The following is a 15326-nucleotide window of genomic DNA, read 5'->3' on the forward strand; positions in this document are numbered from 1 at the left end:
TAGTGCAGACTTTGTAAATAGTTGGACAGTGTTGAGGGAATTATTTGTTTAGCAGAGTGATGGCGTTCAGGAAAAAACTGTTCTTGTGTCTAGTTGTTCTGGTATGTAGTACTCTGAGCACCATTTTGAGGGAAGGAGTTGCAACAGTTTATGTCTGGGATGCGAGGGGTCTGTAAATATTTTCACAGCCCTCTTTTTGACTCGTGCAGTTTACCGGTCCTTGATTGAAGGCAGGTTGGTAGTAATAAATTGTGAGTATGAAATCCGTAATGATTGCAGAAAATAATAAAGAATAAAGAAACCATTAGACAGCATTTCACTGAGGCAGCTGTCACTGGCGCCATCTTGGAAGGAAAGGCTTCACAATCATAACATGTTATTTTCTTTCATTGAACAGGTACCAGTAGTTGCTATGACAACAACAGGAGCTGGGATGAGAGCATTGACAGCTCTTTATGGCACTCTTTGGGGTCTCCAGAGAACAAAGCTTTTGGACTGTATTTCATATATAACTGGATCATCTGGAACCACATGGTAACAGACTGTTTTTATTTGGAGTTTCTTTCAATTGCTTAGATCCTAAAGGATCTCAATGAAGCTTTTATTCTCATCACTTATAGTTATATTCCACCTTTTGTTCAAGAGCTAAAGGTAGAATATACTACATAGAATTCTATACAACCATATAATTAAAGCAAATTGAGGTAGAAAAAGAAGATATTTAGGGACAGATTATTAGATTCTGATGGCAGAACTCAAATGTGAAATTATGAACAATCTAGCAAAGTATGTCACATTCAAATTCTCTCACTTCCAGAGGATGGGAAGGTAATTAATTTTTTAAAAGATGGTAGGCCAATGTATGTGCTCATAACATTTGTTTCAGGGAAATTGATAGAAACAGTAATCAAAGAAAAATAATAACTTGACATATAGAGGAACAAACCATCTTAAAGAAAAAGCAGCATAAAGGTTTTTTTTTTTTAAATCTTTTTTAAAATAAACCTAGCTTCATTCCTCATCTTAGAGTGTGGATGACTCCAATAACTGTGTATATTCTGGTTTGCAAAAAGTCTCTGATAGTCAAAGGGTATTAGGGAAACTGTAGTTGAAGAATAATAGTCTCATCTTTTTATGAACAGTTACTTAGTTAAAATAGAAGGCAAAGCGTGGGAAATTTTAGGCTTAGACAACTTAGAACTACACCGCCTTTGGTCTGACCTAAGCGTAGTACATAAAATTATCTGCTACAATGTCCTACCTGTCAATGACTACTTCAGTTTCAACCACAACAATTCATGAGCACACAATAGATACAAACTTAAGGTAAACCTCTCCAAACTTAATTGCAGAAAATACGACTTCATCAACAGAGTTATCAATGCCTAGAATGCACTACCTGACTCTGTGGTTTCTTCCCCAAACTCCCCAAACTCTAACTTTAGAATGTCTACTGTTGATCTCACCCCATTCCTAAGAGGTCTGTAAGGGGAGTGCATAAGTGCACCAGCATGCCTACTGTCCCTGTCCTAATTTTCCCCTTTTATTTGTACCCATTTCATGTAATCATAATCATGTTTAATTATAACTGTTATCTAATACATGCTTGAGAAATAAAATAAATATATAAACATATAAGTGGGCAACTTTCTCAACAGAAGGAAATCCTACATGGATCAGTGTTGAAACCTCTACTATGTAATATTTTCTTAAAAATTGATTTATGCAGTGAGAATAGAATAGAATAGAATAGAATAGAATGGAATAGAATGGAATGGAATGGAATAGAATGGAATAGAATGGAATGGAATACAAGACAAGACAAGACAAGACAAGACAAGACAAAACAAGACAAGACAAGACAAGACTGTGTTTGGGCAAGTGTGATTAGACAGACAAAAAATTGTCTCTGGTGCAAAAGCTTTCAGTGTACATGAACAACAATAACAATGACAACCAAAAAATATCAACAACAGCAACATTAATAATACCAACAAGAGGGGGTAGTAAATAATAATAATAATAATAACAACAACAACAATAATAATAATACTAGTAATAGTAATAATAGTAATAATAACACTGCAGCCATACAACATAATAATTATACATAGACATTAGACATTATGCAGATATTTGTGAATGATACTAACCTATTCTAGAAGATAAAAAGCTATTCTTTTAAAATCTGTTCATGTAAATATTGTATTATGTTTTGAAATATTGTATGTCCCCTTCCAGAAGTTAGTTGAAATGTAGGGCTATTCTCCCAGATCATAAACTTGGGAAATGTTCATCAGTAAAATCATATAGGAAAAACATTGTCTGCATTATTTAATAATTTAGATATGTGAACATATCTTAACAATTACTAATGGTTTTATTTCCAAATTTCCTTCAGGAGTTATCTGCCTCTGGTCTTAGGTGGGAGAAGAACGACCTTTAATAAATACAAAACTTGAAATTTCTATTGTATGTATTGTATGTATTTTAGGACCATGACAAAATTGTATGAAGATAGCAACTGGTCAAATAAAGATCTTGGGGAAATCATTTTGCAAGCTCGGAAGCAAGCAGCCAAATCTAAGAGGGGTGCCTTTTCCTTGCAAAATCTGAAGTCTTACCATAAGGAGTTGGCTGAGCGGACCATCGCAGGATATAAATCTTCTTTCATAGATCTTTGGGGACTCATGATTGAAGCTATGCTGAATAATGCGGTATGCAAAAGGGTTTTTTCTGCGTCCCCCTATATTTTTTCTTAGCTTCTGGGATATGAATGGTATTCTGTAATGAATATGCTTTCTTATTTAGTTCAGCAGGGTTTAGACTGTAGATAAACCAATATCTACTCTTTTTAGCTTTGTCCTCTGCCACAAAAATATAATTCGGCTCTTCCTAGGATCCTTTGTTGTAAACTGAATAAGGAAGCATGGAAGAAACCATAGTCAAATGAAAATCAGAAGCAGTCATGGGGAAAAGAGAAGAGATGAAAAAAACAAAACATTCCTGAGGCATTTGAAAAAAAGAAATATCTTTTATGGGTACCTATAAAAAGGCCAATGCATGAATTAAAAAATACCAAACTACAAAATGAAATAGTCTAAAGCATTCTTGTGTCTAGCAGGACCTGATTTCAAAATTATATTCAACAACTATCTAATGAAACTCTATGCCGAAAAACTTTTCTAAATCAAAACAATAAGCCATTGTGGATTAATGAGATGAATTAGATTTCAATCAAAAAGAATATCTAGAACAGGGTTTAACTGTGGAATCCTTGGTACTCTTTGAGTTTGGTAGCTTGCTTGCAGACATTTCATTTCCCAACTAAGTAACTTCATCAGAGGGAGCAAGTTTGGGGTTTACTTGCTGTTTTTATATAGTAGCTTTCCCTATCAGGGTTGCCTATCTTAATCCCATGAATTAGTTTTGTAAATCTTTCTGTACAATGATCGTTGTTCCTAACCACTGTTTTCTCAGTATATAAGTATTAATAGAACTCAAATTATCCACCACCATCATCTTTGGCATTTGTTTGTGAAGTAAATAATATATTGCCTAATGAATAACATCTGTTGAAATAAACACAACAAAATAATGTAAAATAAAATTATTTACTAAATTGTACCCCATCAGGAGGCAGCACCTAGCTAATTTTAGCTAATCTGAAAAGCTGAATTAGGATATGCACTTTGACAGATCTGCAAGTCCCAGCTCTGTAAGGGCATTGAAAAAATGTTGACAAAGATAACGGGGCAACCAACTTTTATTTTAGCATTTACCACAAGTCAAGCTCACCTTGAAAGAGTATTTTTGAACAGCCTTCGTTCAAATATACTTGCTACTCAAGAGAGTACACAAGAGAATAATCTACCATATTTTTCACACTTCTGTTCCCCCGTGTTCATCATCCAACAAAAGTTAAGAAAGCAGGTAAGCCTTCCTGTTCAGATGCTAAATTTGTCATACCTTCACTTGGGACCATTCCTATAAATTCCAAACTTTTCAAAGAACTGGCATTTTGAATCGATAAATAATAAAATCTATTGATAAGATCCATCCCACCAGTCTTTCTTGTGATACTTAGCTTGTCATTTGGAACCATCTGAAATATTCAAGTACTTTTCAAAGTAAGCCAATGCAGAATTAGTTACTAAGATACACACTGAGGACAGATCCTCACAATAAAAGCCTCCTGCTTTTATCTGAATCAGAATGATAAAACTATCCAGGCTTTTAACTACGGTATCTCTGGTTCAGAACATGTCTATGACACTGCAATGCATGGACATAAGGCACAAGGCTTGAGGAATGATGCCGCAGTGCTTTTGTTAGTCAACCCCCCACTTCATCTACCAAAGTCTCCCAAAACCACATACCCCCTGCATACCTCATTAAGTAGAGAAGAGTTGTTGCAGAGAAGAACAGCAAAGATGATTAGGGGACTGGAGGCTAAAACATATGAAGAACGGCTGCAGGAACTGGGTATGTCTAGTCTAATGAAAAGAAGAACTAGGGGTGACATGATAGCTGCCTTCCTATATCTCAGGGGCTGCCAGAAAGAAGAGGGAATCAAGCTATTTTCCAAAGCACCTGAGGACAGGACAAGAAGCAATGGGTGGAAACTTATTAAGGAGAGAAGCAACTTAGAACTAAGGAGAAATTTCCTGACAGTTAGAACAATTAACCAATGGAACAACTTGCCTCCAGAAGTTGTGAATGCTCCAACACTGGAAGTTTTTAAAAACATGTTGGATAACCATCTGTCTGAAGTGGTGTAGGGTTTCCTGTCTAAGCAGGGGGTTGGACTAGAACACCTCCAAGGTCCTTTCCAACTCTGTTATTCTATTCTATTCTATTCTATTCTATTCTATTCTATTCTATTCTATTCTATTCTATTCTATTCTATTCTATTCTATTCGACTTGACTCGACTAGACTGTTTCTGCACACATACATGCTTTCTTTTCAAAGAAAGCCCTTCCTACCTCATTCATTGCAAGCTTATTATGCATCTTAGTGGCAGTCTTGCCAAATTCAGTTGTGTCACAGCCTTGTTCTCTGATAGCACTTGTCAAGCTACAGCTTCCCACTGTTTAGGGCTTTATCATATCTACATGTGGCCCTGCTACTGAGATCAAACAGCATGACAGTGCAGCATGTTTTGAAAGAGAAACATTTTGAAACTACTGCTAGAAGATTTAGGGACTCAAAAATGTCAAGATTGCAGATTATTTATGTATGTGCTTCAATCAGGTGGCTACTGTGACTGTATTGCCTTTTATTTTAACCTATCCACCACAGACACTCTAACTACAATTATTTGCTATGGTTTCCCATGCTGACTGTGATTATATTCAGCTAGATCACAGGTGTCAAACTCACTGTGTCACCTTGCCATCACATGATGCATTACGACATTTTTTTCCCTTCATGGAGCAGGGGTGGGCGTGGCCTGCATGTGACACATCTGGCCTGTGGGCCACCAGTTTGACACCCCTGAGCTAGATGAAGCTCCAATCTGGATGAGAAGTTTAGGGAAAGGGGATTAATCTTTTTTGTCTGTGTTACAACACTTTGGAAGTCAACCCTACACAGCTATTAATTGCCATATTATCCCTCCTTATCCAATATTCCATTTTCTTTATCCTTCCTTCCCACACATTTTACCATGTGTTGTGAAAAATAATGTGGTTGGTGTTTAAACTGTAAATTGATCCTTAAATTGGTTTTCTGCATGGATATGAGGCCTAGGTGAACAAATCAGATGTAATTTCTATTTCACTTAAATTACAATGCACTTCTATTATTATTTTCTTCACCAAATACAGAATAATCACCATAAACTCTCAGAGCAACGACGGGCAGTAAACAAAGGTCAGAACCCACTGCCAATCTACCTGGCACTCAACGTGAAAGACAACCTCACCACAAAGGATTTTAGAGGTGTGTTCCGGTGGCTTTCATATACAAATGTTTAACCCACAACATTTGCAACCTATTGGTAACAAACTTTAATTATTGTAGAAAAAACTAAGCACGGTTAGACTTGGTCAGTCTTCAGATGGGAGTGCATGGGGAAATCCAAGGACTATAGGCTACATTGGGAAATAGGGGGAAAAACTAACAAGGAGGAAGACATTGGCAACTCACTTCAGTTTTGTGCCAAAACATTACATGGATATGTCCACCCAAAAGTTGAGGACTTTTCATCCTTATGCATATAATTCCTCAATATCGATATTAAAAACAAGCCATTCATGTTATGATAATCACGTCACAATCACACAGACACAATGTCAGCTCAAGTACAAGATCACTAGCTTATCTGGTTAGCCTCTTCGTGTTATACTTCCTTTACATGGTACCATTGTGCTAAGAAAACATTTGGATTCTGTCAATGCTTTATCGATATGAATTGCCTGCTACAAACACTTTCTCAAAATCAGAACAACAAAGGTTTTTTGGGGGGGTGGGGGGGACATCTAAAGGAGCATGATTCTTAGGTTTTTAATTCTTTCTTTGGCAGTTTGGAAACACTATACTGCATGTATCCATGTTCAGAGACTATATTTATATTTGTATATCTTGTATGTTTATGTATATATACACCCAGATATACATGCCACCGATGATAAAAACCATATCTGAGCAAAGAGAAGGGCAAAAAGCACAAAGTGCAGAGTTATCTTTTCTAAATAATTTTTAAGTGTTTTTAATTCTTTGTAGCATAGATAATGCTTAATAAATGTAATGGACCCTCTGAAATGTTTATCCGTATGCTGAAAGCTGCTTTCTTTCATTTACTTCAGGTGTAAGAACTAACAATGGATTTGGAAAATATTGAAATGTTGGATTATTGTTGATTTTCATGTATTATCAACGTCAGGCCAGGCCACATTGAAAAGACATGTAATTCCTTGCACATAATGTATTTGGTAGTTTTACCAGAGAAAGCATCCCTTTCCTGCATAGGGAAGGTATGATACCAAATGTGTTCTTGTTGACCTTCATTACAGAGTGGTTAGAATTCACACCATATGAAGTAGGATTTCCGAAATATGGAGCTTTTGTTCCTGCTGAAGATTTTGGAAGCGAGTTTTACATGGGGCGCATAATGAAGAAACTCCCAGAATCAAGGATATGTTTTATGCAAGGTGACTTTTTTTCTACTTCAAGAAGAAAGAAAGTGGGGTGGGATTTCCCCTTGTTGAAGGTACCAATAGTATCTATGGGGTTTTCACAAGAACTGGACTCACTTTGTAGCTGGATTCTCAGCTGAATACATCTAATACTATATTAGAGAAACGTGGTCTCCCTTCCTCCTGATGGATGAGCATTATTTAAAGAACCTAGAACTCTATTATTATACAAATAGTATGTAAAATGGGCAGGAAAAGATGGTTCTCTCTCTTTCTCTCTCTCTCCCTCCCTCCTTCCCTCCCTCTCCCTCCTCTCTCTTTCTGTCTCCCCAGAATGTGATGATATGCTTAATTAAATTAAATTAAAATAGTACGGTAGTACTTTGTTATTTGTCATTAACTATTCCAAGTCAAGCAACCGAAAAATACAAGCTATAAATACTTCAAAGATAGCTGTGATTAGAATATAGCTTCAATTCTGACTGTATTTTAATACTAATACTTAACTATGGTTTTCTGGGCAATTCATGAACCAATATTGCTAGATGCAATTATTCTCTTATACTCTATAAGTATAACTAGTAGATTAACAGTGAATTCCACTGAATTGGGGAGATTTTTTTTTTTAGTTCCAGAATATAGATGTCCTCAGCCAAGCTTTTTGGGTGGCCGTTGGTTGAATAAACAGAATCCTAGAATATGCTGGTTGTTATAGGTTGTGATCAAGGCAAAATCTAGAGGCAAGAAGGACTAAGTTGGTCCTTCTATGCATGGTTTGAGGGTTACTTCACTAATTTCTAAAGTTTCTTCCTTTTTCCTACTTTCCCGTAACTAGCATCACATGCTGACATCATTTTTGAATACAAGCACAATCTATCAGCAGGAGAGAAGAGGGCAGGTTGGGTATCTGGTGCTTGGCTTCAAGGGTGGCAGCTGAGGTAGGGAAAGTAAGACACTAGAAAGGTTGGAGTAGAGTTGGGAGAGCTGCTGTCACACATTAACAATTTAACTTGGCATATCCAACTGGGCCACTCACTCCTTCCCATGATCTTTCCAGCACTTTCTTTTCCACACCTCATCTTACTTGCCGCCACAATCACTGGCCATAGCTTTTCCACAAAGTACCTAATCAAAATCATGCATGTTCTGGATCCATGCCCAGCCCTAGTACAAAATATGTATGTTTCTGTGCAGACATGGACTTCCCAAAACTGCCTGTTGTGTGCACAGAACAGTTCATGCCCAGAACATTGTTTCTGTCTCTATCTCAACAATAAAATAAAATTTCAAGGAGAAAAATGCTTTAACTTCATTGATCTCTTCCTTTTAAAGGATTGTGGAGTAGTGTATTTTCCAAGAATCTATTAGATGCTTGGCATGAGGCAGACAATTCAGAAGATTTCTGGAACAGGTGGACCCAAGATACTGTCACAGAGATTGGTAAGCTATGAAAAGTTGATCCAAAATTAGAATTCAGAATTTAACTGGCTGACACTTTTTTATATTTACCGTATTTATCTGTCTTGGCTGTACAAACTGAAAGTTCGGATAACTTCATACCGAGGAATATGTATTCAGACCACAAAAGAGGGAAGAAATACTGTATAATTTGATCATATTAAGTACAATGTATTATTTCATAATTACATTGTGCACCATTACACTATGTACTGTTATATACATAATCTACACCTAACAATGTACTGTTTGGACTACCCCTACATTTCCAGTAAAATACATTTATTTAATGCAAACTAAAGTAATATTTTGTAAAAAGGAAACGATCATTTTGTAACTCTTTAGTGGTTGAGCTGATCTTATATTGGTATGAACTATTTTTTTATTTGCTTCCCTCTTTCTGCATTACTTGATTTTAATTTTTTACCTCTAATTTTATATCCAATTTACTCTATTTGTGTGATGTAGTTCCCTCCCCGTTTTTACCTGCAAGTTACTCTTGGAATAACACACTAATTTGATTTTTTAAAACAAATTATTTTACTAGATGCTTTTCTGAAAGAAAAATTGTCATGTGACCCATTAAGAGAGCAAAGGTTAATTTTGGCTAATGGTTTGTTGGCGCTCCAAAGGGCAAAGCCACTTTTATGTCTTTTCAAACACATGATATAGGAATACTTTTTCTATACCTTGTTTATTCTATATGACACTGCTTCACACTAGTTAGTTTAGCTAAAGCTACAGCAGAGCAAATAGCTCCAGTTAAACTTTAAATGTTACCCATCATTATCTTTGCAATATGAAAATACGACTTGCTTATTATTATACCTCACAGTTCAACATCATGGGTTCAGTTTGGTTCACGAAGCTATTCAGCTCTTTTATGGAGCCTTCTCATGCCTTTGTAGTCCCAAAGACTATTTGCTCGGTAAATATTCATGCATGGGTGAAACATTTCAATAGCGGATATAAATGTAAAATTGTTCTCTCCCATAAGTGCCAGCAAGCATTTACTGTATAAGGGACTTCAGAAATTGTGATGCAAAGCATCTGAAGAGAATCTTGCTTTGGTGTAATAAACACTGAAATAAAATTCAGGAATTAATTATGCAACCTAGGCTTTTGTATGTTGGCCTACTGAAATTTAAACTCATATTCAATATAGAGTTTAAAATGGATATAGATGTGTGAGAGAAAGAAAAACTACTCACGCCACCAGTCAATTGTTCACCTTTGGGTATCATCTGAACCGCATCATATACTAGTATCCAAGATTCTTATTCATTATTTAAATGAAGTTTATTTCTGCTGTTTGTATTTAGATGAAGTGCCTGATATATTGGAGAGACCCCATGAGATGCCAACTCGCATGTTCACTCCTGCAGGAGGTCTTTCCAGTACTCTAAGGGGTATTTTAACGGATCGTCCAGCAGTGTCCAAGTATAATAATTTTTTAAAAGGGTTCCAGATGCATAATGAATATGTACAGCATCAACAATTTACTAAATGGAAAGGTATCACAGCAGGATTTGATTGTTTTTATGTATTATTGACATCCACAATTGTCCAGTTGACTGCATTTTTCTCTACAAACGAAATGTTTGCTCTAATGGTTAAAGTACCAGGCTAGAAAGCAGGAGTCCATGAGTCTTGCCTTAGTCCTGCCATGAAAACCAGCTAGCTTGAGCCAGTCACTCTCTCAGCTCAATTTCCTCACAGGGTTGTTGTTGAGGGACAACAGGAGGAGGAAGTTGTGTGGGATATGTTTCCAATTACTCATCTATACCATAAGTAGTGTTCTCTTCATTAGGTCAGGAGATTAAAAGAAATTGGCCATAGATCCTAATGAGAATGAATTTTGTGTTGAAGCAAGTAGCTCCATGATGGGATGGGTATTGGCAAGAAGGAAATTTATGAGCATTTGTCTTCGTCTGATGATGACCTATGGGTATTGATTTTACTTTTGTAATGTATGTTATAGATACAATGCTTGATGAATCCCCCAATCAACTGAAAGATTCTACAGACCATTTGGAGCTTGTAGATACAGCCTTCTTCTTTGATACCAGTTGCCCTCCACTTCTCAGACCAGAGAGAAAAGTGGATGTCATTCTGCATTTCAATTATACTGGAGGGTCCCAAACCAAGGTTAGAAGAGATAATGAAGATTTTATCTGTAATAAAATAATGATTCTTTGCATTGTATAAAAATAATAGCAATTGACTATCTATAACACAATACTTCTAAACACTGCCACATCAATCTTTTCTCAAAGCTAAATGTATCTCATTTCTTCAATCTCTTGTAAATTTTAGTTTTCAGTCCGCCAAAATCTTCCTTGTTGCCATTCTTTGATTCTATTTCAGTTTTTCTGAAATGTCCTAAAACTGCAGTTTCGAGAACCAGACACAGTGCCAGAAATAGGTTGCAATCCATTGAAATCTGTTTCACAGATTATTTTCTCAAGTCAGATATTCCTCAAGCTATACTAGTACTTCTGTGTTTTTCTTTCCCAAAGTAAATTGCTATTAGCTTTGATCCAGTTATTTTCAGCCCATTTCCACCTAGACTATTTAAAATCATGTTTCTGTTTTTCTAAAGTATTGGCCTGGAAAACATTCCTAATATTGTTGAATTTTAGATCTGATAATAACCAACTATTAATAACCAGTATTAGCCAGCACAAAGAAAGGAAGTGGGAATTTTAAAGACTGGTTTCATTCTAAGAATTACCATTGTACTTTGTGCTTATTACATTATGGTTTCAAATCAATGTCTGCATTAAAAATCCTGTTTGGGTGTCTTTCTGCACTTGCTAACATTGGCTGTTACTGTTTTTTTAAGCCTTTGGAACATTCCTCCACATATTTCTCAGCACAAGGAATCCCATTCCCCAAGGTCGTGCTAAGTGAGGAAGAAAAGAAAAATCTAAAAGAATGCTACGTCTTTGAAGATACAAACAATCCTGAAGCCCCCATCCTGCTATATTTCCCACTAGTGAATGATACCTTCCAAAGATATATTGCACCTGGTGAGTTAATAGTACAGTAGAATTCTAGTAGGAGTTTAATCTTACACAGATTTAGATACTTCTTGATCCAGGACAAACTCATTGATCAAAGAATTGAAATAGCTCATCTGACAGGAAAAATGATCAGTTGAATTCTTTTAGTTAAAAAAAGTAAAATAAGAAAAAAAATTATTGTGTGGAGAAAACAAAAAAACCAGTTTCATGTTTGGAACACTAGAACCTGGCTCATCCAATTAAGCTGAATGGTGCAAGAATTCAGAACATATGAAAGAACAACACATCATTAACCTGTACAATTTTCTGCTTTAGTATAGAAACCTGGATTCATACATATATTACACAATACTGTAGCATGATTTCATACATTGTATGAAACTAGTTATTGTAAACTATAAATCCTAGTTGCAGTGCAAACTGCAAAATTATTAACAACAATTATTAAACAGTGACTTAGAGTGATGTATGAAATGGATTCTAGAGATGACTATCAAACTGAATAGTTTTAAAAAGTGATTAGATTTATATGAAGAAATTGTTATTAATACTTCATCCTTCTTAGAGAACAGGAATGTAAGGGCTTTAGATTATGTTATGTCCTCTGGTGGGTTTCTGATTGGTGTTAGTTTGGTCAATTAAAGAGCACAATACAATACAATATAATCTTCAGTCCCATGTCATATTTTTATACGTAACTAGTGTATCTTCTTTTCTTCTGCAGGCATAGAACGTAATGCAGCTCAATTGCCACAAGGCAATGTCGATGTTTCAAGTGCCTTTTCACCATATTCTACAAGGCAGGTCTCACTGCAGGAGGAGGAGTTTAACAAGCTGCTAAATCTAACCAATTATAATGTTCAGAATAATGCAAACACGATCTTGAGGGTTTTGCACAAGGTGGTAGAACAGAAGAAACAGGCTCAATTATCTCAGTCATCTTCATGAAATTGCCTTCTATGACTTGTAAAAGGAAACATGCACATAAGAACTCCAAGCTCTGATTAAAAAAAAGGGACAGTTAATGTAAAATAATTTCAGTTGGTTGAATTGTACTATAGTCTTAAATTACTATTTAATATAGTTGCATATTTGGATCATGTCATATATAGTGTCTTCCATTTATTCAGATTTCTGATATTTAAAAAAAATGCCTGTTAGTTACAAAAATAATTATAATGAACAGGAATCTTTACTCCACACAATCTCATTTAAATAAATATATTATAAATTGCAACCTGTTGTATTTTGTCTAAGCTACAGTAACTCAAATAAGTTTATTAAATTAATTGTTAAAAAGTTATAAAACCTTGATTTAAATATTGCTAAGGTAAACTGATATGGGTACCTATAAAATATGCAGTACATGAAGTTGCAAATGCATAATATATATCATAATTGCATAAAGCCATTTTTCTTTATGGACTTGTTTTGCTTTATAGACTTGCCAGTGGTATAGTAGTTAAAGCAGGAAGCTAGAAACCTGGAAACTGTCAGCTACCTGTCAACTACCTTAGCACTAAATCCTTAGCTCTGAGTGATCTTGGGGCAGTCACTTTTCTTAGTCCTAGGAAGATAGCAATGGAACCCTACTTCCGAAAAAAAAGTTGCTAAGAAAACTGCAAGGGGCAGTCAGCAAGAATCAAAACTGACTCAAAGGCACAAATTGAATTCTATACTCTTAATGCTCGTTCAAAAAGTCATAGCTATTATTTCTGTGCCCATTAGGATCTTCTACTCATTAAACCCTTGTATTAAGAACTTGCTTTCTGTGTGGTGCTTTCTATATGGTAGCAATTTGAAAATGTTATTAAGTAATCAACATTTATACGGAAATGCACCAAAGCCGAATTCATGAAAAACAATTGCAAAATTGTATCAAGAGCCTGTTTCATGTAGTGATTAAGGCATTTGGCTAGAAAATGAGAAGCTATGAGTTCTAATCTCACGGTACACAAAATCATCTGGGCGGCCTCAAGCTATTCACATGTTCTCAGACCAAATCACTTCCAAAAAACATTGCCAAGAAAACTGCAAGGATTAGCCTAGACAATTGATTTAAAGCTCTGTGCACGCATGTGCATACACACACACACACACACACACACACACACACACAAAATTTACTGTTTTTTTAAAAAAGGTAGCATCACATTGAGATTATTATAATAATATAATAATTATAATAATTATAATATGTTCAACATGGGCTGTCCTTTGAATTCATTCAGAAAACCATTTCTAAGAAAATCTCTGCACCTTGATTGGCAAAATGCCCAGAGACAGGAATGACTCTTCCACTAGTTATTTTCAAGAATGGTATTTCAGTAGCCTAATTGTTATATTTGCCTGACATACCAGATATCACCAGTTGGATATTCGACGGATTTTTAATAAACATCTTATTTTTCTTACCCTCAATTCCCTACTATTCTGCTGAGCTGTAATAATAATCAACTTAGATCCTTGGGAATTACTCAATATGTGCATGAAAATGTCAAATCCAGTCTGAACATCTAGCTGACTGTGCAATGAACCAAAAAGAATAGAAAAGAGACAAGGCAAGACAAAGTATTACATGACTGTAATAGCATACAAATTAGATAATAACATGACCCTGGCAATGACTAAGAGCAGGAAAACTGAAGAAAGAAACAGAGAGGCTAATTCTGGCTGCACAAGACCAATCCTTAAGAAGAAATGCTTACAAAGCCAGAATCAAGAAAATAACAACAGCAAATGCATGGCAAAGTAGCAACAATTTATTTTTATTTTTATTTATTTTTATTTTATTTTATTTATTTGTCAATTGTTTACGAGATAATAAGTAAAAGTGTATACATAATTATGGATACATGAAATGAGTACATATAAGAAAAATGAAAGAAAAATAAAAGAAACAATAGGACAGGGACGGTAGGCACGTTGGTGCGCTTATGAACGCCCCCTACAGACCTCTTAGGAAAGGGGTGAGGTCAATAGTAGACAGTCTAAGGTTAAAGTTTTTGGGGTTTGGGGAAGAAACTACAGAGTCGGGTAGAGTATTCCAGACATTGACCACTCTGTTGCTGAAGTCATATTTCCTGCAATCAAGCTTGGTGCGGTTAACCTTGAGTTTGTATCTGTTGTGTGCTCTTGTGTTGTTATGGTTGAAGCTGAAGTATTCATTGACAGGTAGGACATTGCAATGTATGATTTTATATACCATGCTTAAATCAGACCGAAGACGGCATAATTCAAGGTTTTCTAGTTCTAGAATTTCAAGTCTGGTGGCATAAGGTATTCTACAACGAGTAGAGGAGTGGAGAACTCTTCTTGTGAAATATTTCTGGACTTTCTCAATTGTGCTAATATCAGATACGTAATGTGGGTTCCAGACTGATGAGCTGTATTCGAGTATTGGTCTAGCAAATGTTTTGTATGCTCTAGTTAGTAGTGTGATATTACCAGAGAAAAAGCTACGTAAGATTAGGTTAACAACTCTTAATGCCTTTTTGGCTATGTAGTTGCAGTGGGCACTAGCACTTAGATCATTAGAGGTGAGTATTCCACAATGATGCACTGGAATATCTGCAAGAAATACCACTTGCCAACAAGCAAAAACTGGTGGGACTACAAAATAGGCAAAGTAATAGAAAATGAAGACGTTAAAGTGCTCTGGGATTTTAGAATTCAAATAGGCAAAAGCACCTGCTCCATAA

General features: G+C 35.6%; 1 protein-coding gene across 1 annotated transcript in view; it reads left to right on the forward strand.

The window, feature by feature from the left end:
- LOC113442234 (cytosolic phospholipase A2 epsilon-like) overlaps positions 1-13388 on the forward strand; it is a 43582-nt gene extending 30194 nt beyond the window's left edge. Inside the window, exons 12-20 of the mRNA XM_026709702.2 lie at positions 398-534; positions 2495-2717; positions 5831-5945; positions 7019-7156; positions 8474-8581; positions 9922-10113; positions 10581-10747; positions 11445-11631; positions 12350-13388. Of these exons, the coding sequence (XP_026565487.1) occupies positions 398-534; positions 2495-2717; positions 5831-5945; positions 7019-7156; positions 8474-8581; positions 9922-10113; positions 10581-10747; positions 11445-11631; positions 12350-12573 (1491 nt within the window). The 3' untranslated portion in view covers positions 12574-13388. The remainder of the gene's footprint in view (positions 1-397; positions 535-2494; positions 2718-5830; positions 5946-7018; positions 7157-8473; positions 8582-9921; positions 10114-10580; positions 10748-11444; positions 11632-12349) is intronic.
- The last annotated feature ends 1938 nt before the right edge of the window (positions 13389-15326 follow it).

The sequence above is a fragment of the Pseudonaja textilis genome, chromosome 1, assembly GCF_049901715.1.
Source record: "Pseudonaja textilis isolate UNSWEBS1 chromosome 1, rPseTex1.2, whole genome shotgun sequence".
In the NCBI taxonomy this organism is placed as follows: domain Eukaryota; kingdom Metazoa; phylum Chordata; class Lepidosauria; order Squamata; family Elapidae; genus Pseudonaja; species Pseudonaja textilis.